At 37.4% G+C, this 12,099-nt stretch overlaps 1 protein-coding gene across 1 annotated transcript; it reads left to right on the forward strand.

The window, feature by feature from the left end:
• The first annotated feature begins 1,780 nt into the window (after positions 1–1,780).
• LOC140505360 (interstitial collagenase-like) lies at positions 1,781–11,475 on the forward strand. Its single transcript, XM_072611249.1, has 10 exons — positions 1,781–1,949; positions 2,448–2,692; positions 2,814–2,962; positions 3,048–3,173; positions 4,572–4,733; positions 4,898–5,015; positions 7,299–7,432; positions 8,766–8,928; positions 10,299–10,402; positions 10,726–11,475. The coding sequence occupies exons 1-10, from the start codon at positions 1,851–1,853 to the stop codon at positions 10,833–10,835; spliced, it is 1,410 nt and encodes a 469-aa protein (XP_072467350.1). The 5' UTR covers positions 1,781–1,850; the 3' UTR covers positions 10,836–11,475.
• The last annotated feature ends 624 nt before the right edge of the window (positions 11,476–12,099 follow it).

Raw genomic sequence — 12,099 nt, forward strand, 5'->3', positions numbered from 1 at the left:
GTTTACTACATTTTACTAAAGCTTTTTGATAAAGCTTCTCAAACTGTTCTCATGGAGATGGAGAGATGAGAACAATAAAATCAGCCACATTCAGAAATGTTTGAATGACTGGATTCTGATGTAGTTACCAATGGTTCAATGTCAATGTGGCAGGAGGTCTCCAGTGAAATACCGAAGTCTATTTTTGACTTTGTGATGTTTAATTTTTTTTATCAGTGATTCATATAAAGGAATAGAGAACAAGTTCACAAATTTTGCAGATGATACCAAACTAAGAGAGATGGCTAATGGAATCAGCAAAAGTATCTTGACAAACCAGATCATGGAGTTGCTAAAGCTAATAAGATGAAATCCAATAGGCATAAATATAATTTTTTGCACCTGGATAAAAAAAATTAGCTTCACAAATACGAGACAGTGGAGGCAAGGTTGAACAGCAGTTGTTCTGAAGAAAATCTGACCATATACAATAGCAGTATGTCATGGCACCCAAAAAGAGATAATGCAATCTTGAACTGCATTTAGGGGGGGCCTATTTTCCAAGGAAAGGGAGGTGACATTCATTATATGCTTCCCTTCTCAGAGTTCATGTTGTTCTCTTTGATTCTAGGAATGAGAGTTTAGGGATGTTGAAAAGATGCTGAGGATCCAGAAGAAGGCAACTGTGGTGGTTAAAGATGTTGAATCCACATAAGGAAGTAACTGGCATGTTTGACTTGGAGTAGAGAAAGGTTAGGAGGGACTTAATAGCTACTTACAAGAGGTCTGAAGAGCTGCCTTGTGAAGGAAGCCTTCAACCTGTTTTTGGCCCCAGTAGGTAGAACCAGAAGCTCTGAAGTGGAAGCTGCAAAGAGGCAAGTCTAGGCTTGGTGTTAGGAAAACCTCCTAACAATTAGGGGTATCCAAAGGCATCAAGGGTTAATTCAAATGGGAACTGATTCCACTACTTCTTGGGATATATGGAATACAGATAACATTCTGAACTTGGGAGTCAGGAAATCCCGAGTTCAAATCCTGCCCAGACACTTACTAGCTGTATAACCCTAAGCTAGTCGCTTAAGTCCAGTCAGTCTCAGTTTCTTCATCTGTAAAAAATGGGAATAATAATAGCACCTCTTTCACAGGGTTATTGTGAGGATCCAATGAAATAAAACATGTGAAGCATTTTGCAGATATTTAAGCACTATAAAAAAGGTAGCTATGAAGAGGAGGAAGATGTTATAGGGGGTATTCTTTTTGTGTATGGCTGATTATTTGGACTCTGAGGTTTCTTCCAGTTTTGTGATTCTGTAAAACTTAGAGAACTATAATCTATACTCATTACAAGGCCTGGAGAGTTGTACTTTGGTCTCCTTGTCTAGCTATGCAAAGGGTGTATTCCATAATTTGGCAATAATTGTTTCCTCTCACCTAGGGAGAATGCATGTGGAAATGCCTACAAGGAGCAAAGTCATAGCTTGAGGCTATTTTCCAAAGTAACAAAGTTCTTTGTAAACATGCAGATAGTTTTACATAAATTACAATATTCACACAATACTTTTGGTAGAAATAGCACAAACAGGAACAGAAAAATGTAACTTTGTATGTTTTTGCCTCTTAACAAACATCCTGTTTTGTATTAATCATAAGATTGCATCATGGAAGTTGACCATTTAACCTGCTTTGGATTAGTGTCACTGTTTCTGATACAGTGTTGATACAGAGGATATTATAACATATGAGTCAGAGCCTTACTAGTTTTTTGACTCCCCAAATCTGTATATAAAGATCCCTCTCCTTGAAGAGAGACAGAGTGCACCAGGAGTCAGGTAAAGTGCTGCTACATCAGCCTGAGCCACAGAAGGGCAAGAATGAAGAGCCTTCTCCCTCTGCTCGTCCTCTGCTTTGCAGGCGCTCATTGCTTCCCTGCACATTTGGAACTCAAACAGCAAGACCGAGAAATCGTCCAGGTAAATCTTGGCTTTTCATTGCAAGAAATGGAAACTCTCTGGGGGAACTGATTTGGAACACCTAGGTTAGGCTATGTCAATAATATCTTTCATTCAAGAAAAGATTTCTCTGCCAGAAATAACAAAGCAAATTATGTCTCTGTTTTGCTAATTCTCTTGAGCTGGAATAGAACAAGCTGAAATCTGATTCAAGGAGATAGAATTCTCACTTTAGCACAGGGATAAAAATTAGAGGGATTTTTCTTGCTGAAATGCTGTGTGTATACCCACCAAACTATTCAAGGTCAGAAGGGACCAATGAACTGAGAATTTATATAAGAATTAAAAACTTTAATTTCAAAGACAAATGAAAGTCTTATTTCACCCTCTATCCCCCACCAGTCCCGGTAAAAAATAACATCTCACTATCATCTCGCATTAAAGCAGTAGAATTTCTTTAAAGAAGAAATCTAGAAAATATCTCATATTTAATATTCAATTTTTTAAATCTTTCTTCAGAACTATCTTGAGAAATTCTATGACCTAAATCCTGTTGGAGTGAAGCTTGCAAAGAAGAAAGACAGTAGCCCAGTCATTGAGAAGCTCAAGAAAATGCAGAAATTCTTTGGGTTGAAAGTTACTGGGAAGCCAGATAATGAAACTCTAACAATGATGAAACAACCTAGATGTGGGGTCCCTGATGTGTCTCAGTTTGCTGTCACTGATGGAAATCCTAAGTGGGAAAAGAAAGCCCTTACTTACAGGTAGTGATTCTTGATCATCAAGATGAGAATGGGGTTAAAAAGGAATCATATGTATAAAAGGGTTTCAGTGAAAATGGAGTTATATATGTATATTTGTGTTCATTTCTTTTTTAATTTTAAGCATTGATAACTACACACCAGATTTAGCAAGGGAAGATGTGGACAATGCCATCAAGAAAGCATTTAAAGTCTGGAGTGATGTGTCCCCCTTGACATTCACTAAGATCTCTGAGGGTGAAGCAGATATAAAGATTTCTTTTTACTATGGAGGTAACCGACTGGTCTTTTAGCTTAGTTTACTTTTTCCCTAACCTGAGAAATGAAGAGGACTTGAATTAAATCTTTTTTCTTTCAGATCATCGTGATAATTCTCCCTTCGATGGACCCAATGGAATTCTTGCTCATGCCTTCCAACCAGGCCCAGGTATTGGAGGAGATGCTCATTTTGATGAAGATGAAAAGTGGACAAAAGACCACAGAAGTAAGTCAGACAAATATTCCTCCTCTCCTTTCCCCACATCAGCGTTAGTTGATTGGACTGAAAAAAATATGCTAAAAATAGACATTGTTCAATAAGATTTTATAAATCTAAGAGTGATTTAATACTTTATACATGAGCACTATATTGTTTCTATGAGTAACAGTATTAATAATAATAACAGTAATGACAAAGGAAGAAAGGAAGGGAATAAATATTTATTGTGTCTACTATTTGCCAAGAACCATGGCTAAGTGCTTTACAAATATTATCTCATTTAGTCATCACAACCCAGACCATAGGTGTGGAAGAAAATAAAACAAAACAAATAATGGACATTTACGTGATAAACCATGGTTCACAAAGTGCTTTATAGACTTATTTCATTTGATGTTTACATAATGTCATCTGGAAGGCTACAAGGGTGAATTTCTAAAAACATCTACTACAATTTGCTACCTAAGTTCCCTTCTATCTGGGAGTCCTGTAATTCAGACTTCACCCACCTTCTTTTAAAGAAGAAGAGACAATTCAGAGAAGTGACTTACTCACTATATGAAAGTAGCAGAACTCGGTCTTGAGACAGGTTCTTGGACTCCATACTTCATCTCTTCACTGCTCTACCCACAGCCATCCTGTTCCTCCTCTCAATTTCTCTGTCTCAGTGGCACCACGATCCCCCAAATGCCCCAGACTTAAAACCTCAGTCACTTTTGTCTCTGCCTTCAAGAATCATCTCTCTGACAATGGTTCTCAAGGGAGCATTTTAAAGAACATAATAAGAATCACGCTTTCTTGAAAAACCTCTTAATTTATCAGGGAAATAACGTTTTCCGACACGGGCAGTGATTGTATGCATCCATGGTAGGGATCACAGGCAAATAGGTTGTTCCACAAGTCACATTAATGTGCTACTCTCTGATAGGACTGCTACTATAAGGAAAGCATCTCATTCCTTCGGAGAAACTTTATTCCTTGTAGCAGTGTTAGTAATTGCAGCACAGACTGCTTCAGAAGAATTACATAACTTTAGATGCTGTTCATGTCTCAGAAGCAGCTTGACATAGTATATAGAGTGCTAGCTTCAGTTCAGGAGGATGGTGATGCTTACTAACTGTAAATCCAGACCAAATAACTTTAATTAAGCCTCAGTTTCTCCACATATAAAATGGAGCTTGAAGTGCCTAAATTACAGAGTTCTTTTGAGATTTGTATGTGAAGTGCTTTGTAAGTTTTAAAACACCATACAAATGTCAGTGATTATCAAACTTAAAAGTACTATATATTTCTTCTTATCCTTATGTAGCTAGGTGGAGTTTTGAGACCTGAGAGGATGCCTTTGAAGTAGAGCATATTTCAATGTCTTACAAATATGTGTTGTTTTGTTTTGTTCTGTTTTAGATTACAACCTGTACCGTGTTGCGGCTCATGAGTTTGGCCATTCTCTGGGTCTTGCCCATTCCTCTGATATTGGGGCCTTGATGTTCCCCAGCTATGCTTTCAGTGACCCTGATGATATCCAGCTTTCTCAGGATGATATTGACGGTATTCAAGCCATCTATGGTAAGTAGAAAGATATGCATCTCTTATGCACATACGTATAAATGTGTGTGTCTGAAAATGACCTATGTTGGTTTTTATGAAGGTTTCCTATATCCTGCCTTCATTCTTTGTGTCCTTGTTGTTTGATTTTCCAATGTAGCATTAACTTCCCTGTTGTCTTTTAGGGCCCAGCAATAATCCCAGCCAGCCAACAGGACCCAAAACACCACAAGCCTGTGATAGGAAATTAACCTTTGATGCTGTCACCACCCTCCGAGGAGAAAAAATGTTCTTCAAAGACAGGTGAACCATTAGCAACCTTTCCTTTGGACCTTTGATTCTTTTATTATTATTGCTAATTATATTAAAATTATTAGTAAAAATAGTGAAGACACTTTGTATTTGCTTGACAGGGTCTCTTTTCAAATGGATTTCACATCCTTAGTCTCTTTGAGCCTTAAATAGCCCTCAGAGGTACTTGGAGAGGTATTGTTATTCTAATTTTCATAGTTGAAGAAAGTAAAAGAGACAATATTGAAATGTCTTGTCCAAAAGTCACATCTGGATTCTCTGGTGACTAAGCAATCTAAGTTTGACCTCAGATCTGACTTAGCATGTGGAGAAATTTAGCTTAAACTCTTATTTTATAGATAAAGAAACTGAATCCCAGAGAGATTATCCAAATTCACATAGTTAATAAAGGTAGGGAAGAATGAGAAATCTGGATTCAGGAACTTATAGTATATCTTTTGGCAATACTGTTTTCTGGCCATATTTCCCAGCTCAAACTCATCTCTGTCCCGTTAGATTTTCTTAGGACCCTTTGTTAGGGTCTTTCCAATATTGCTATCATGGTCCACCTGTATCATGCTTAGCAGTGTACATGCTGATGATCCTGACCCCCCTGCCAGGGGGACTAGAACATCCTTGGGGACAGATCCTACATTGTTTTTCATCTTTATATCTCTGGCTCCTAACATAAATTCTTGGACAGAGTAAGCATTTCATAAATGTCTGTTGAATTGAAGCATGATAAAATCATACTAACAATAAGTAATAACAATAGCATGTACACATGACTTTAAGGTTTGCAAAGTGCTTTACACATAAGCTCTTACGTGATCCTCACAACAACCCTGTCAGATAAGTCCTATTGTTATACTTTTTTTTGGTAGATAAGAAAAGCAAGGCTTGAGACAAGGTGCTACTTGTCCAGAGTAACCCAGCTAGGGATTGTCTGAGGTGGAATTTGAACTCAAGTCTTTCTGATTCCAAATCCTACACTATCCATTGTAAACTGCTTTAATCACAGAACTTGGAATTTAGAGCCAGAAGGGACCTTGAGATCATCTAGTCTAATCTCATTTTTATTACAAGTGAGGAGACTCAGTCTCCAAAAGGTTGACTTAGGACTTACCAAAAGTCATATAAATAGAAAAGCAGAGCCAGGACATGAAAACGGATCTTCTGACTTCAAATCCAGAGTTACTGGTTGGAAATATTTTAAACTTGCCTCCATATCATATCTGATTATTAAAGAGAAAACTGGACATAAACCTGACAAAGTGGGGGCTATTTAAGACCTAGACTTTATTATTATACGGAAAAGCCTCTCCATATGTCCAAAATTACCTAAATACTTGTGTTGTTGAAATGTAGCCACAGGCAGAAACAGCTAGCAGGCAGTCACATCAGGAATGGTAGAGCTAGAAAGGACTTGAGCCCAGCTAACTCAACCCTCTCTTTTTATAGATGGGAAAACTTAGGTCCTGAGACTTGACTTGAATTTTCTAAGGTCACCTAGAGAGTTTGCAGTAGAGCCAAGACTAGAACCCCGATATTTTCAGTCTCAGGCTACTACCCTTTCCATTTTGCTATTGCCCATGTCCAAAGGCTATTATTACTTCTTTTCAAAAACAAGTGCTTACTTTGTGTAGAAAAGAAATTTGTAGTTTGGGGAATAAAACATTCCTTTTTACCTCACCATATTCAAGTAGTGCTTCTCATCTTAGCACCTGTGGGTTTTACAGCTTGGAAACATCCAATGGATCTGTTTTTGTTGTTTAGTCACTTTTCAGTTGTGTCTGATTCCTCATGACCTCTTTTGGGGTTTTCTTGACAAAGATACTGGAGTGGTTTGCCATTTTCATGTCCAGTTCATTTTACAGATGAGGAAATGGGGATGTTTTGCTTAAAGTAAAAGGAACAAATAAAGGAAAGGACAGTGAGAGGAACACTAATAAGGCAAGAAGATAACTCCCTAAAGCTACTCCGTGGTGGCAGTATGGAGTAGACTGATCTAATCAAGGCCCACAAGTATTATGGCAGAGAAGCAATTTCATCCCTTGATCCATTGCTAGTGTTATGACTTCAAATATTCTATTACCATAGAAAGAGGTAAAAAAAAGAAAAAGGAAGGCAAGACATTAAAGAACATCCACTCATTTGTTTCTTCACTTTATCAATCAATCAGGATCTTTTCATTATAACAGAGAATGTGAAATCATATATAGGACTGAGATAACTGGGCATCTGTTTGTAATTGCTTTCAATTAGATTTAATTTTCTTACCTCTCTTTTAACCAGGTTCTATCTCCGTAAGAGCCCCTATGATCCACAGGCAGAAGTCAATCTGATTTCTCTGTTCTGGCCAACCCTCCCAAGTGGGATTGAGGCTGCTCATGAAGTTGCAGAAAAGGACATAGTCAGATTCTTCAAGGGTAATGCTTCAGATTTTCCACTCAGTCCTCCCATGTGATGATATTGGGCCAAGGAGGGAGAGTTGCTTCGTTCTTTTTCATCCAAGGAATTTTCCCCAAAGATCTAACCCAGACCACTAGAATCATTCTGAGTTTACCAGTCACAAACTAAATGGCACGAGGTGTTTGTGACTCATCCTTGTTAAATGATGACATGTATAGTTTTTGTCACTTGAATTGTGTAACACAGATTTGCATGCTGTCCCTTTATTGAAAAACATTCCAAACTGGGAACAGAGAACTCAGGCAGAAAATCTAGAGACTGGAGTCAGATCAACAAGGCATGGAACAAAAAGATGTCGACCACCTAATCCTTTAATGATAGTTCTTGTGCTTCCAGTACCCCACTAATTAGCGCATAGCCAGGGAATAAACAGCTATAAATTGGACAGGACCAATGATTTGTTTTTCTTTGACTCAACCACAGTCATGTACCTAGCCCCAGGCTGTGGGAATGCCAAATTTATGGCTACTAGTAGCTAGCTAGTCAGATGTATGGCATATGTAAAAAGAGATATGATTTTTGATTCTATCTCATTTAGTGTGTTCTTCCTTCATTGCTGAAGAAGACCGTGCAATCAGAGAAATAATGACATGACTTGCACTTGACTTTGTTTTGAATGAGGAAGGGCTGATTCTATCTCATAGTTGTAGTGTTAAGGAAGAGCACTGAATAGTTCAGCTTAGACAGGGAAGAGACTGCGAAACTTGTATATTGGCCGTGTGTGTGTGTGTGTACATACTGGATTTTAAGTTGTTTTTAATTGGCATTTTAATTACCACTTTGATAATAAGAATGAAAGTTTTTGTATTTCATAACATGACCTCTCTAGAGACATTATGACTTTATAATATAGTTATCATAACTCATATACATTGACTCTATTATTTCGAGATGTACATTGAACTAGATGCCCTCTTAAGTACTTTAGAGATTCTGTGATTCTCTTATGTGCATACTCTTTGTGAAGCTGACCTCAGAATAGGTCAGCTTTCTTCTAGCCTTTAGAATTGAAAAGTGAAAATGATAAGACAAACCACATCTAGTATTATAAATTAGTTAGATAAAATCATGATCTTAAGGCAAAACAACGTTACATAAGGGCAATTAGTTTCACAGGAATGATGCTATAAATGAGTAACTGACCAAATTGGTAGGCTTTGGTTATTAGCAATGTTATTGTGAAATGTTGGTAGAGGAAGTGTTTTTTATTGGGGGGGGAGGGCGGGAACTGTACTTATTATCCACTGGATCTCAGGGAAAATTTTCTCATAAAAGATTCTTGGTTTATAGGTGACAAGTACTGGGTCACCCGGGGACAAGATGTGTTGCCAGGTTACCCCAGGAGTATCTACAGCACTTTTGGTTTTCCTACAACTGTGAAGAAAATCGATGCTGCTTTTTCTGATGAACATACTGGAAAAACATATTTCTTTGTAGAGAACGAGTATTGGAGGTGAGAATCCACATTTGGAAATCTTAAGGAGTTGGCTCAATCTTAGATTTAATAGAGAGATATCTATTTAACCTATTCTTATCAATGTAAAATTTAGAAATTCATTCATTTATTCATTCAATAAACATTAGGTGTTTGTGATCTGTAGAGCACTGTTCTATGGACTGGGCGGAAATGGTTTAGATAAGAAATGATTTCTGCCATCACAGAATTTGAAGTTGACACTTTCACTAACAGAGATGATTTATTGCGTAATATTATAGGTTAATAATAGAAAAGAGATATAAAACAAAGTGCCTTGTGAGGTCTAAGGGAAAAATTCATTAGGTTCCTGGATGAATCAGGGAAGGTTTCCAATAGAAGGCAACATTTGAGTTGAACATTTTAAAGTAGATAGGAATTCAATAGGAGGGTAAACATTCTAGGCGTAAGAAGAAAGTGCATTTGTTCATAAAGCAGAGTACATTCTAGAGCAACGAACCTGGACGAGGGCTTAACTAACGTACAAAATGCCTGAATTATGAGCAGGAAAGAGACACTGAGGATATTGAAACAAAGGAATGACATCACAAGATTCATGTGGAACATCTCTTAGTGAGTGAATGGATTATTAGGAAAAGTGGTCACTCCAACATTTCTCTAGTGTTATCCTGAGTCTAATCAGTTACCAGCAACCAAATGTCTGTCCTGGTTAAGTCCCAGGAGATGAAGGAGACAGCAGAACTATAAGCCTCTTAGGAGTAGGGACCCTCATTTGTACCTTTGCATTCCCAGAACCCAGCGCAGTGCTCATCTGCCGGTAGGAGCTTAATAAATGCTTATTGATCAAGACTAGCAAAAGAATCATAGAATTTTTAAGCTGATAGGAATTTTAGAGATAATATAGTCCAACCTCCTCCTTTAACAGATGAAAAAAATGAGACCCAGAGATATGAAATAACTTTTTTCAAATTCATAGGAGTTAGTAACAGAGTTGGGAAGAGAACCCAGGACTCTTGCCTCAGTGTTCCTTTCCATTTATTCTATCTTGTCTCTTGCGAGATAAAACCGAATACAATTAGCTTCCTAGAGACATTGCGGAAAAAAGGTTCCTTGTTTCTCAAGGCATTTCACTGAGGCAGGCCATAGCATGGAACATACCCAGGGACTTAAGTTCATAGAATCATACCAGGATTGAAGCTGGAAGGGGCCTGATGAATCTAAATGTAGGTCAACTACTTTCGTTTGGCATATAATATATTCAGTAACATGTTTTTATAGTGTGTATATACATATGTGTAGATGTAAATTTAGCTGGTGATGACCACCATTTCTTTGGCTGCTCGGTTTTATCTTCTTATATTTATATATGTAACGTTTTTCTGGATCAGATATAATGAACACAGAAGATCTATGGATGCAGGTTATCCAAAACTGATAATAAATGACTTTCCAGGAATTGGGAGCAAAGTTGATGCTGTTGTCAGTGACAATGGTAAGTAAAGAGCCATTTTTACCATAATCTCAAACTAGAAAACACTGATTCCTTACTTTACTGTTGCTAATAGCAAAATAATTCTTCCTTCACTAAACAAAAGACAGAAACATTTTAGTAACAAAGGATTTTTGATTTTCATAGGATCATGGTGTTAGAGATCTCCTAGCCTAGGCCCTTCATTTTACAATGAAATAGATATTCCAAGTTTACAAAGATAGTGAAAACCCTGGGACTAGATGGACATTTTCTACTCCCTGTTGATAAGTAGTCCAGACAAAAAAATCAAAATTTATCTAATAAATATGTCTTTCAATTTCTAGACTTCTTGTATTTCTTCAGTGGAACGAGGCAATATAAATTTGAACCCAAAACCAAGAGAATTGTGACTCTTTTGAAGACTAACAGCTGGTTTAACTGTGGAAACTACTGAGCAAGATTACAAGATATTTTGTAGGCACTGGGAAGATGTTTTCTAAAAGAGCCAGATTTTTCAGTACTCAGTACCTTTTTTTTTTTTGAATCTGGGAGGTTGTTGCATGCTGGATGTAAGGGGCAGGTTGTGTGTGTGTGTGTGTGCGTGTGTGTGTGGAGTGGGAACTTAGAAACACTGTTTGTTAAATGTCTTTTGTATTCTTAGTATTGTTATTATCTTAATATTACAAAATCCATTATGTCCAAGAGACTGAAATAATATATTGATGTATTTAAAGAACTTTTCATTTAAATATTGAGGTTTTATTCCTATCAGTGTCAAAAACTCATACCTTGTCCACAAGAGAGAATGGGCCAGAACATGGGAACTATTTGTTGCTATTACACACCAGTATGAAAAAAACAGTTCATACTAGTGGTAGGTCATGGGTCACTGCTGTTATCTCTGGAGCACAATGGATGGCATCTTCATTTGTTTCTGGAAGCGAAGGATTTTGTATTTGGAACAAAAGTAGATCAACTTTCCACATTTAATGAGGATTGAAAGTGGGCAGGTACCGCTTTATTGTGGAAAACATATTTAGCAGTATATTTCATACAGGGGATGCTCAATAAATGTTGATTAATTGAAATGAAAATTTGTGAAATTTTTTTAAGTGGTCAGCTTGTTCTGTATTTTCTTGATAGAACTGTCATGAAGCACGATTCTAAAAGACAGGGCCCTGTAAGCACTGGTACTATCATACTCTTAAGGCAAAAGGTTGTCTTGGGTTCTCAGGGATATAGTATTAAAACACAGTGACTATTTCTTGTCTTCCCTGTGCCTACCCCTTAATGGGGATGGGGGGATGACAACAGAGTCATAAACAAACATATAGCATCTAAGAGAAACAAATAAAAACCTTTCCTTCACCTTGAGCAGGGCAGACAGAGTGGCAAGGATTAAAAGGATTGGGCTTGTGATTTCATTGCTATAGGGGATTCCCATGAGAAGAAACTTCCTCGAGCAATGTAAGTTGACATTTTCAAGTTTTAGAGAGTTGCACATAGAACCAAGAGGCTAGAAAGTGGCTTATCCAAAGTCAAGAAGTCACTATGTATATGAGGCAGGACTTGAATTCAGATATTCTTGACTTCAGGGGGAGTTCTTTATCCTCCATAGCAACTTATCTCTCACATGAGGAGGTACACATAAAATGCAGAGGAAAGAATCCTGAATTCATATTACCTAAATCCAGATCTTGGCTCTGTCATCTGTGAAC

Source organism: Notamacropus eugenii, chromosome 5, assembly GCF_028372415.1.
Source record: "Notamacropus eugenii isolate mMacEug1 chromosome 5, mMacEug1.pri_v2, whole genome shotgun sequence".
Lineage (NCBI taxonomy): Eukaryota > Metazoa > Chordata > Mammalia > Diprotodontia > Macropodidae > Notamacropus > Notamacropus eugenii.

Excerpts from the sequence above, each read along its gene's own strand:
- LOC140505360 (XM_072611249.1), top strand. The coding sequence starts at position 1,851 with ATGAAGAGCCTTCTCCCTCTGCTCGTCCTCTGCTTTGCAGGCGCTCAT. Across the intron at positions 7,433-8,765 it reads CATAGTCAGATTCTTCAAGG|GTGACAAGTACTGGGTCACC; the intron begins GTAATGCTTCAG and ends CTTGGTTTATAG. Across the intron at positions 10,403-10,725 it reads TGCTGTTGTCAGTGACAATG|ACTTCTTGTATTTCTTCAGT; the intron begins GTAAGTAAAGAG and ends TTCAATTTCTAG.